At 42.5% G+C, this 10,875-nt stretch overlaps 3 protein-coding genes across 5 annotated transcripts in view; 1 reads left to right on the top strand and 2 right to left on the bottom strand.

The window, feature by feature from the left end:
* vps54 (VPS54 subunit of GARP complex) overlaps positions 1 to 905 on the top strand; it is a 19,015-nt gene extending 18,110 nt beyond the window's left edge. Inside the window, exon 23 of the mRNA XM_058380618.1 lies at positions 1 to 905. This exon is cut by the window's left edge and continues 972 nt beyond it. The gene's annotated coding sequence lies outside the window, so the exon portion shown is untranslated.
* Positions 546 to 2,834, bottom strand: lg26h19orf53 (linkage group 26 C19orf53 homolog). Its single transcript, XM_058380772.1, has 3 exons — positions 2,679 to 2,834; positions 2,008 to 2,063; positions 546 to 1,100 (listed from the first exon to the last, which is right to left on the bottom strand). Exons 1-3 carry the CDS (start codon positions 2,764 to 2,766, stop codon positions 945 to 947), a joined length of 300 nt encoding a protein of 99 aa, XP_058236755.1. The 5' UTR covers positions 2,767 to 2,834; the 3' UTR covers positions 546 to 944.
* A 463-nt stretch (positions 2,835 to 3,297) lies between these two features.
* On the bottom strand, positions 3,298 to 10,377 carry si:ch211-196h16.12 (regulator of G-protein signaling 5). 3 transcript variants are annotated; one of them, XM_058380765.1, is made up of 6 exons: positions 10,360 to 10,377; positions 4,937 to 5,090; positions 4,600 to 4,656; positions 4,470 to 4,522; positions 4,137 to 4,300; positions 3,299 to 3,986 (listed from the first exon to the last, which is right to left on the bottom strand). In XM_058380765.1, the coding sequence occupies exons 2-6, from the start codon at positions 4,978 to 4,980 to the stop codon at positions 3,819 to 3,821; spliced, it is 486 nt and encodes a 161-aa protein (XP_058236748.1). In that variant the 5' UTR covers positions 4,981 to 5,090; positions 10,360 to 10,377; the 3' UTR covers positions 3,299 to 3,818. The 3 variants fall into 3 exon arrangements, with proteins under 3 accessions (XP_058236749.1, XP_058236748.1, XP_058236747.1); XM_058380764.1 differs by lacking the exon at positions 10,360 to 10,377 and adding an exon at positions 5,197 to 5,907; XM_058380766.1 differs by lacking the exon at positions 10,360 to 10,377 and having other exon boundaries at positions 3,298 to 3,986; positions 4,937 to 4,983.
* Between the last annotated feature and the right edge of the window lie 498 nt (positions 10,378 to 10,875).

Here is a 10,875-nt window from a genome sequence, read left to right as displayed (position 1 = left end):
CCCTAATGTCCAGCTGCAGCTTCCACAGGAGCCTGTGTTACGATCAGAAGGAGGCGTGGCCTCAACGTCCTCAAACCAATAAACTCTCCCTCTCATTCTCTCTCTCTCATTTTCTTTCTATTCCCCCCTCTCTTTTTCTCTCTCTATTTCTATCCCCCTCCCCCCCTGTGTCCTTGAACTGGACGTCTCCAGGAGTTTGGGATTGAAGGTTTCGGACAGTAGGAGAGATGTTTTTAGGACATCCTGGATGCACAGCACTGTGTGTTTTGCCTCTCTGATCTTCATGACATTTAAATAAATAAATAAATAAAGAGTAAGTGTGAGAGCGCTCGGCCGGGTTTAACCACACCACTGTCCTGGTCAAAAGTGCCTACTGGTCATTTAACATCAACAACTCCTCTCAACCACTTACAGCAACGTGCGAGTGTGTGTGTGTGTGTGTGTGTGAGAGAGAGACACATCTGTAAGACTGACAGGAGAAATCTGTCCGCATGCTCAATATTTTTTTTAAATGGGAAAGTGACTTTAAATAAATCAAAACTGTAAACAGTTAATGTCTGTTATTTATTTATTTCTCTCCCACTCCCTCTCTCTATTTATTAGATCATTGTTCTTTAAAGTTTGTATATCGGTATATAAACTGACAGCAAAACTGAAATTTTCTCCAGTTAAAGTTTATCCTAAAGACACACTGTACTATAAAAAAGCAACATAAAGACCTGCAATAGTTTTTATCCTTCTGACTACACAATATATACAATCCTGTCTACACACTTCTCTCCACATTAACAGTACTGTGGTCAGCAACTGCACATGACTGAAATATTCATCATTCACTGTAAAACCTGATACAAGCTGTCTTCTACACTAGATGTGCTCTAGTCATGATGTAGAGTCTGTCTCCACCTAGTGGTGATAAACAGAGTCACATGTGGGATTCAGATTTATTTGGAGGGTCCTGCGCTGGAGGTTTTGGTGCTTCCTGCTGCTCCTCCTTTTCCCTGAGGGGTCTTCAGGACACTCAGTCTCTTGTGTAAGGAGGTGCTGGCTTTCTGAGTCACCTCCTGTTCAATCTTATTCCTGATGGCCACCTCCAGACCCTGACACACACAGCAATTACACAACATAAACATCCTAACATCAACTACATCTTCATTTAGATCAACACCAAGGTCAAATACACCAATGAAAGCTTCACACCTTATCACAATTACAGTGATCTGGAGCGGTGCCTGGACCCCGCAGCTCGCTGCTGACTTATTTTATTCTTATAGTTTAACAGGAATTTAAATACACTATTTTGGCAAACGTTTTGGGACACCCCTAGACAAATCACTGAGTTCAGGTGTTGTTTTTCAGGACTCAGGCTCGGCCCCTCAGTTCCAGTGAAAGGAACTCTTAATGCTTCAGCTTCATACCAAGACAATTTCATGCTCTTTGTGGGAACAGTTTGAGTCCTGACCTCAACCCTATAGAACACCTTTGGGATGAATTAGAGCGGAGACTGTGAGACAGGCCAAAGGTTTTGGGACGTCTGCCTTTACCTGCACATGAATGTAATATGGAGTTGTCCTGCCCCTTTACAGCCATAACAGCTTCAACTCTTCTGGGAAGGCTTTCCACAAGGTTTAGGAGTGTGTTTATGGGAATTTTTGACCGTTCCTCTAGAAGCGCATTTGTGAGGTCAGGCACTGATGTTGGACGAGAAGGTCTGGCTCACAGTCTCCACTCTAATTCATCCCAAAGGTGTTCTGTGGGGTTGAGGTCAGGACTCTTCACTGGAACTAAGGGACCGAGCCCAACCCCTGAACTCAGTGATCTGGAGGGGTGTCCCAAAACTTTTGTCAATACAGTCTATATACACTTATCTATACCGTATATTTGAGCAGTATGAAATTACGATGAAATTTGTATAATAATCATACAGGTGGGTCAGTGGCTACAAAAGTTTGCACACCCCTAGACTACACTCACAGTCTGTGTTTTCTCTAAATCACATCAACCTGCCTTTTTTAGCTTCTGCTGTTGAACCACGGTTGCTTTTTTCGGAGCGATGATCCGACCTGCAATATCACACACAAATATATAAATATAAATATGTACACACCAGTTTTAACACATTTATACATAATATCAATAAGCTTTCCTCTACTATTTCCATACAGGTCTAAATATTTCACTGTTCTCCTTAAGATCAACATCCAGCTAAACAAACATCAATTATAATAATATTATTTATAATAAGACTTTGTATTAAATTTATTTTATATCATAAACACTGTATAAACGTAAATAAATATATTAAGGCAGAGAATATAAGAATTTAATACAGAAATTAAATTTTTTTTTAAAAAAACAACAAAATGTTTAAGATTTATTCATCTTTATTTAACTCTGATATTTTTCTATTATTTGCTCATACATACTCATCTGTATTTTTTTTTCCAGTTATCTAAACCTATGTAAGATATTCCTGTATTTATTTATTTATTTTTTAAATAATAATAATTCATTAATTATAGGCTAAAAAAAATAACACTAAGCTGCAAAGCCACTAGCACGCGCTCCAATATGGCGGCCTGTGGTAGCTTAGCGCTAAAACGCTAAACAGTTTTGTTTGTTTTAAAACCTTATTGAGTATTTAATGAACGCTGTAACCGCTCAGAAATCCTCCTCACCTCCTCTCTTCGGTCCTTTCGGTTTGTTTTGTTGTTTTTTAGCCCCACCAGGTCGCTGAGCTTTAAATTTGTGCTTCCCCTGCGCCATCGCTCCTCCACTGCCCGCAGCTGAACCCTGCCTACTTCTGTACTGCGTAGTGCAGATAGACAGCGTGTTGCTATGGGTTACCGCCTTGCATACTACCTAGTACTCTAGTATTAGTGTGGATGGAGCGCAGTATGCGGAAGTGCGTCACTGGAAAAAAGTGGAAAACAACTCAAGCGCTTTCTTAAACTGTATTAAACGTCTACAAATTTCGATTAAACGTGACAGAATCTCTAATTATTGCCAATTATTCATATTTATTTTTGCACATTTTTAGTTCACAAACCCAAAACTCTGTAGAAAGCAGACTCGGATTTTTTTTTTTTTTTTTTAGCTTTGCTTGCTTTCCTCAGAACAAAACCTCATTTTAAATCATTATAAATAATCACAATTATAATATAATCACAATTATAATATAATATAATATAATATAATATAATATAATATAATATAATATAATATACATGACATAAACATGACATTTGGATGGGCTGAGACGCCCCAGGGTGTGAAGGTGTTTGGAGACGTAAATCAAGTCCACACAATAAGTCCAGTTTCTCAGATAGATTTATTTCCCTATGTTTTGTGACGTTTATGCTAACATCGTGACTTACACAGAGAAAATACACATGTATGCTAACCGCTACTACGCGGCTACGTCTCGAATCTCACACACACACACACACCATGCACTTAGTTCCTAAGCTGACTTCAAGTCAAGTCAAGAAGCTTTTATTGCAGTATTACAAAACTACCTAGCCATATTTTTGTAAATTAGCGACATCCACAGGAACCAGCGCGTATTCTACAACTCGAAATGGCCGTCGGGATTTCCGTCAATGGCTTCACCTCTTCCACGTCATGTAGCAGGATGCGAGAAGGAAACATAAATCTTCTAGGATCTGATCTTGGTTTTTTTTTTTAAAGTAAACGATTTGAGACATAGCTGAAGTAAACTAATATCTACGTCAACACTCTTGTTTTATTGCTAGCATGTTTTTTTTTAACATTATGCGGACGTGGCAGAAACGCCGGAGCGAGTGTGGGGTCACAGCTCACGCCCCTCGGACTGTTTGCTTATAGTAAGACGAGTGTAGGAAGCGAGGGAACGAGTCTTTGGCCATCAGGGTAAAGATGCGCTGCTGGGCTTCGACGAACGTGTCGGCAGCCGGTGTGTCCATCCTGTCCATCAGCACCTCGCGCGTCTCACAGTCCAGATTCACCTGCAAACATCGGCACGGGTTCAAAAACTGCTGTGGGTCAAACTCAGAGCTGTTTAGAACATGAATTACATTAAAACATTGACCATCCTCTTCCTTTCCCACAGAGACCCCGCCCACTTTATCGGAACTAGCCGATGGCTCTCTCCGTACCTCCTGTGGAGCTTCAGCGTTGATGAACTGAGTGTAGATGATCTGGGCTTTAGAGGACAGTTTGGTCTCCGGCATGGTCTTGTATTCCTCACAGGCCAGCCAGAAGTCCAGGTTCTCCTCGCTGAATTCAGAGCGCAGGAACCAGCGGAAGACCTGCTGACCCGCTGACAGAGCAAGGGACGGAAAAGAGAGAGGTGTGGAGAGGTCAGAATGAGGAGCTCTGTGATACAGTACAGCGTCCACTAGAGAAGTAAAACAGTGTGTAGAAGTATAAAGGTGTTTATATCACTGTGTGTGTGTGTGTGTGTGTAATAGTAATAAATTGATTCTTACCTTTGCTTTGCAGCAGAGATTCGAGATCAGGAAGAGTTTTTTCCTCATGGGCTCTAAGAGAGAAACAGATCAGATCTGGTAGATGAACAGAACTTGGCCATTGTGACCTGTGTGTGTGTGTGTGTGTTACCTGTGTTTGTGTGGTTTCTCAGCCAGGTGTGTCAGCTTCACCTTCATCTCTTTTGCCCTAACACACGCACACACACACACAATAACACAGTTATAATTACAGATCTGAGAGGAACTTGTATATCACAGGCTCCACATCTCCTCCTCTTTCCTAACTCTTCAGTCGTAAAATTGAGTGAATCAAAAATGCAATAAATCAAAATATGTGGGAAAAAAGAACAATAATAGAAGCTAATTAAATTACAGACTAATAACTGATTTGGTGTGAAAATGGAGAGTACACATAAACAACACAAAGGGGCACACACACACACACACACACACACTGCAGTACTCACTTCTCCAGGCATGATGAGGGGAGGGTAGAGAGACCCTTACACATCAGTGAGTATCAGAGAGAGAGAGAGAGAGACGGAAAGAGATCTTGAGCTTTGTGTGTCTCTCTGCTGCTGCCTCTGTCTCTTATATAGCTGTTTATCTCATGTTCCATCACTGAACACACACACATAAGTTATTAGGGGTGTGTGTGTGTGTGTGTGTGTGTGTGTGCTGAATGTAAAAGTTTCCCTGAGGGCTGTACAAACAGATCAATGCTTACAATAATGTAATTACTGCAGCTGATTTCCTCCAGAGTCTGGATTCATCAGGACAATAACAGGTGATTGTGGTCATTAGGAAAATTGTGTGTGTGTGTGTGTGTGTGTGTGTGTGTGTGTTGTTCTTCTGTGTCGGAGACACTGTCACTGTGAATGTGACTAATTAAAGAGAGGACAGATGCGACAGGTGGTGCATGCGTGTTTTGTGAGAGTGTGTGTGTGTGTGTATGTGCGTGTGTGTGTGTTTGTGCGTGTGAGTGTGTGTTTGTGCGTGTGAGTGTGTGTGTTTGTGCGTGTACACTCAGAAAGTAGTCCATTAAGACATCCATTTTTGAGACATCGGGAGCTGTGCAGTGACGATCTTCTGAGCCGCTGTGCAGCTGGTGTACCACACACACATATACAGTATGTTAGTAAGCTCTCTATGGAGCACTGATAAAAGTGTTCTTCCTCAGCACCCTCAGTGCAGTCTCTGGGTGATGATGTTCTTCCTCAGCACCCTCAGTGCAGTCTCTGGGTGATGATGTTCTTCTTCCTCAGCACCCTCAGTGCAGTCTCTGGGTGATGGTGTTCTTCTTCCTCAGCACCCTCAGTGCAGTCTCTGGGTGATGATGTTCTTCCTCAGCACCCTCAGTGCAGTCTCTGGGTGATGATGTTCTTCCTCAGCACCCTCAGTGCAGTCTCTGGGTGATGATGTTCTTCCTCAGCACCCTCAGTGCAGTCTCTGGGTGATGTTCTTCTTCCTCAGCACCCTCAGTGCAGTCTCTGGGTGATGTTCTTCTTCCTCAGCACCCTCAGTGCAGTCTCTGGGTGATGTTCTTCTTCCTCAGCACCCTCAGTGCAGTCTCTGGGTGATGGTGTTCTTCTTCCTCAGCACCCTCAGTGCAGTCTCTGGGTGATGTTCTTCTTCCTCAGCACCCTCAGTGCAGTCTCTGGGTGATGATGTTCTTCCTCAGCACCCTCAGTGCAGTCTCTGGGTGATGGTGTTCTTCTTCCTCAGCACCCTCAGTGCAGTCTCTGGGTGATGATGTTCTTCCTCAGCACCCTCAGTGCAGTCTCTGGGTGATGGTGTTCTTCTTCCTCAGCACCCTCAGTGCAGTCTCTGGGTGATGTTCTTCTTCCTCAGCACCCTCAGTGCAGTCTCTGGGTGATGTTCTTCTTCCTCAGCACCCTCAGTGCAGTCTCTGGGTGATGTTCTTCTTCCTCAGCACCCTCAGTGCAGTCTCTGGGTGATGATGTTCTTCCTCAGCACCCTCAGTGCAGTCTCTGGGTGATGATGTTCTTCCTCAGCACCCTCAGTGCAGTCTCTGGGTGATGGTGTTCTTCTTCCTCAGCACCCTCAGTGCAGTCTCTGGGTGATGTTCTTCTTCCTCAGCACCCTCAGTGCAGTCTCTGGGTGATGTTCTTCTTCCTCAGCACCCTCAGTGCAGTCTCTGGGTGATGTTCTTCTTCCTCAGCACCCTCAGTGCAGTCTCTGGGTGATGTTCTTCTTCCTCAGCACCCTCAGTGCAGTCTCTGATGGGAGTTTTTCAGCAGCTCAGAGGTGTTCTTGCTCCAGGTCAAGTCCTCCTCAGTGTAGCTCCACACAGTCCCCGCTGATGATTAGTGGATATTCTTCTTCCTGTAGTCTATTCTATTTTAATCTTCTATTCTATACTGACCCAGATATACTGTACAGACAAAAGTATGTGCACCCCTGACCATCACACCCCTAAGTGGTTCTGCTCCTCAACATCAGAGTCTGATCTCACTAATGCTCCTCAACATCAGAGTCTGATCTCACTAATGCTCCTCAACATCAGAGTCTGATCTCACTAATGCTCCTCAACATCAGAGTCTGATCTCACTAATGCTCCTCAACATCAGAGTCTGATCTCACTAATGTTCCTCAACATCAGAGTCTGATCTCACTAATGCTCCTCAACATCAGAGTCTGATCTCACTAATGCTCCTCAACATCAGAGTCTGATCTCACTAATGCTCCTCAACATCAGAGTCTGATCTCACTAATGTTCCTCAACATCAGTCTGATCTCACTAATGCTCCTCAACATCAGAGTCTGATCTCATTAATGTTCCTCAACATCAGTCTGATCTCACTAATGCTCCTCAACATCAGAGTCTGATCTCACTAATGTTCCTCAACATCAGAGTCTGATCTCACTAATGCTCCTCAACATCAGAGTCTGATCTCACTAATGCTCCTCAACATCAGAGTCTGATCTCACTAATGCTCCTCAACATCAGAGTCTGATCTCACTAATGTTCCTCAACATCAGTCTGATCTCACTAATGCTCCTCAACATCAGAGTCTGATCTCATTAATGTTCCTCAACATCAGTCTGATCTCACTAATGCTCCTCAACATAAGTCTGATCTCACTAATGCTCCTCAACATCAGAGTCTGATCTCACTAATGTTCCTCAACATCAGAGTCTGATCTCACTAATGTTCCTCAACATCAGTCTGATCTCACTAATGTTCCTCAACATCAGTCTGATCTCACTAATGCTCCTCAACATCAGTCTGATCTCACTAATGCTCCTCAACATCAGAGTCTGATCTCACTAATGCTCCTCAACATCAGAGTCTGATCTCACTAATGTTCCTCAACATCAGAGTCTGATCTCACTAATGCTCCTCAACATCAGAGTCTGATCTCACTAATGTTCCTCAACATCAGTCTGATCTCACTAATGCTCCTCAACATCAGAGTCTGATCTCACTAATGTTCCTCAACATCAGAGTCTGATCTCACTAATGCTCCTCAACATCAGAGTCTGATCTCACTAATGTTCCTCAACATCAGTCTGATCTCACTAATGTTCCTCAACATCAGTCTGATCTCACTAATGCTCCTCAACATCAGAGTCTGATCTCACTAATGTTCCTCAACATCAGAGTCTGATCTCACTAATGCTCCTCAACATCAGAGTCTGATCTCACTAATGTTCCTCAACATCAGTCTGATCTCACTAATGTTCCTCAACATCAGTCTGATCTCACTAATGCTCCTCAACATCAGAGTCTGATCTCACTAATGCTCCTCAACATCAGAGTCTGATCTCACTAACGCTCCTCAACATCAGTCTGATCTCACTAATGCTCCTCAACATCAGAGTCTGATCTCACTAATGTTCCTCAACATCAGAGTCTGATCTCACTAATGCTCCTCAACATCAGAGTCTGATCTCACTAATGCTCCTCAACATCAGTCTGATCTCACTAATGTTCCTCAACATCAGTCTGATCTCACTAATGTTCCTCAACATCAGTCTGATCTCACTAATGCTCCTCAACATCAGAGTCTGATCTCACTAATGTTCCTCAACATCAGAGTCTGATCTCACTAATGTTCCTCAACATCAGTCTGATCTCACTAATGTTCCTCAACATCAGAGTCTGATCTCACTAATGCTCCTCAACATCAGAGTCTGATCTCACTAATGCTCCTCAACATCAGAGTCTGATCTCACTAATGCTCCTCAACATCAGAGTCTGATCTCACTAATGCTCCTCAACATCAGAGTCTGATCTCACTAATGCTCCTCAACATCAGAGTCTGATCTCACTAATGCTCCTCAACATCAGAGTCTGATCTCACTAATGCTCCTCAACATCAGAGTCTGATCTCACTAATGTTCCTCAACATCAGTCTGATCTCACTAATGTTCCTCAACATCAGTCTGATCTCACTAATGCTCCTCAACATCAGAGTCTGATCCCACTAATGCTCCTCAACATCAGAGTCTGATCTCACTAATGTTCCTCAACATCAGTCTGATCTCACTAATGTTCCTCAACATCAGTCTGATCTCACTAATGCTCCTCAACATCAGAGTCTGATCTCACTAATGTTCCTCAACATCAGTCTGATCTCACTAATGTTCCTCAACATCAGAGTCTGATCTCACTAATGCTCCTCAACATCAGAGTCTGATCTCACTAATGCTCCTCAACATCAGAGTCTGATCCCACTAATGCTCCTCAACATCAGAGTCTGATCTCACTAATGCTCCTCAACATCAGAGTCTGATCCCACTAATGCTCCTCAACATCAGAGTCTGATCTCACTAATGCTCCTCAACATCAGAGTCTGATCCCACTAATGCTCCTCAACATCAGAGTCTGATCTCACTAATGTTCCTCAACATCAGTCTGATCTCACTAATGTTCCTCAACATCAGTCTGATCTCACTAATGCTCCTCAACATCAGTCTGATCTCACTAATGCTCCTCAACATCAGAGTCTGATCTCACTAATGTTCCTCAACATCAGAGTCTGATCTCACTAATGCTCCTCAACATCAGAGTCTGATCTCACTAATGTTCCTCAACATCAGTCTGATCTCACTAATGCTCCTCAACATCAGAGTCTGATCTCACTAATGCTCCTCAACATCAGAGTCTGATCTCACTAATGTTCCTCAACATCAGTCTGATCTCACTAATGCTCCTCAACATCAGAGTCTGATCTCACTAATGCTCCTCAACATCAGAGTCTGATCTCACTAATGTTCCTCAACATCAGTCTGATCTCACTAATGTTCCTCAACATCAGAGTCTGATCTCACTAATGTTCCTCAACATCAGAGTCTGATCTCACTAATGTTCCTCAACATCAGTCTGATAACACTAATGTTCCTCAACATCAGTCTGATCTCACTAATGCTCCTCAACATCAGAGTCTGATCTCACTAATGTTCCTCAACATCAGAGTCTGATCTCACTAATGTTCCTCAACATCAGTCTGATCTCACTAATGTTCCTCAACATCAGAGTCTGATCTCACTAATGCTCCTCAACATCAGAGTCTGATCTCACTAATGCTCCTCAACATCAGAGTCTGATCTCACTAATGCTCCTCAACATCAGAGTCTGATCTCACTAATGTTCCTCAACATCAGAGTCTCACTAATGCTCCTGTTACATTTTTAATTACGTTTATCCAGAGTGATCTGAGGGTTGGAGCCACAGCTACAGTCCAACATCTAATACAAAAACTTCCAGAAGAGAAGAGTGAAGCTGATTTATAACAAATGGAAGGTTTTAGTGTTAAGTCTATAATAATAATAATAATAATAATAATAATAATAATAATAAACTCAGAAATTACACAGAGATCTTGGTTGCTGTTGTAGAAAGGACATTATTAATTACATTTACATTATTTAGTGTCCAGTGTCACCCAAATGAGGATCAGGGTCCCCGAGGTTCTGAGCCCGGTTCCTCTCAAGGTTTCTTCCTCAGATCATCTCAGGGACTTTTTCCTCACCATCACCTCAGGCTTCTCAATATTAGAGATAAATATTAGAGATAAATAATAACTTCACTTTAAACTTTGTCATTGTTTTCTCTATGTTTCTGTACTTCTGTAAAGCTGCTTCGAGACAATGTCCAGTGTTAAAAACACGATATAAATAAATAGATTTGAATTTTAATAAAAACATTAGAGATGGAATTCACCTGCAGGACAAAATAAATGACACGGATGAATGATGCAGATTGTGTTGAATAAAAGAATAAATCCTTGTAAAGTCATTCATACAATAAATGCTCATATAGCACATGTTCCCTACCCTGGTGCTGCTGGAGAACACCGTGTACTGCACGTGGTAGTGTTTTCCTACACACACACACACACACACACACACACACACACACACACTCCCCTATAAGCTT

Source organism: Hemibagrus wyckioides, linkage group LG26, assembly GCF_019097595.1.
Source record: "Hemibagrus wyckioides isolate EC202008001 linkage group LG26, SWU_Hwy_1.0, whole genome shotgun sequence".
Lineage (NCBI taxonomy): Eukaryota > Metazoa > Chordata > Actinopteri > Siluriformes > Bagridae > Hemibagrus > Hemibagrus wyckioides.
The sequence above is the reverse complement of the archived record's forward strand: the minus strand, read 5'-3'. Positions and strand labels throughout refer to the sequence as shown.

Excerpts from the sequence above, each read along its gene's own strand:
- lg26h19orf53 (XM_058380772.1), bottom strand. The coding sequence starts at position 2,766 with ATGGCGCAGGGGAAGCACAAATTTAAAGCTCAGCGACCTGGTGGGGCT. Across the intron at positions 2,064-2,678 it reads GAAAGGACCGAAGAGAGGAG|GTCGGATCATCGCTCCGAAA; the intron begins GTGAGGAGGATT and ends GTGATATTGCAG. Across the intron at positions 1,101-2,007 it reads AACAGCAGAAGCTAAAAAAG|GGTCTGGAGGTGGCCATCAG; the intron begins GCAGGTTGATGT and ends TGTGTGTGTCAG.
- si:ch211-196h16.12 (XM_058380765.1), bottom strand. The coding sequence starts at position 4,980 with ATGTGTAAGGGTCTCTCTACCCTCCCCTCATCATGCCTGGAGAA. Across the intron at positions 4,657-4,936 it reads CCCTCATCATGCCTGGAGAA|GGCAAAAGAGATGAAGGTGA; the intron begins GTGAGTACTGCA and ends TGCGTGTGTTAG. Across the intron at positions 3,987-4,136 it reads ACGCTGAAGCTCCACAGGAG|GTGAATCTGGACTGTGAGAC; the intron begins GTACGGAGAGAG and ends CGATGTTTGCAG.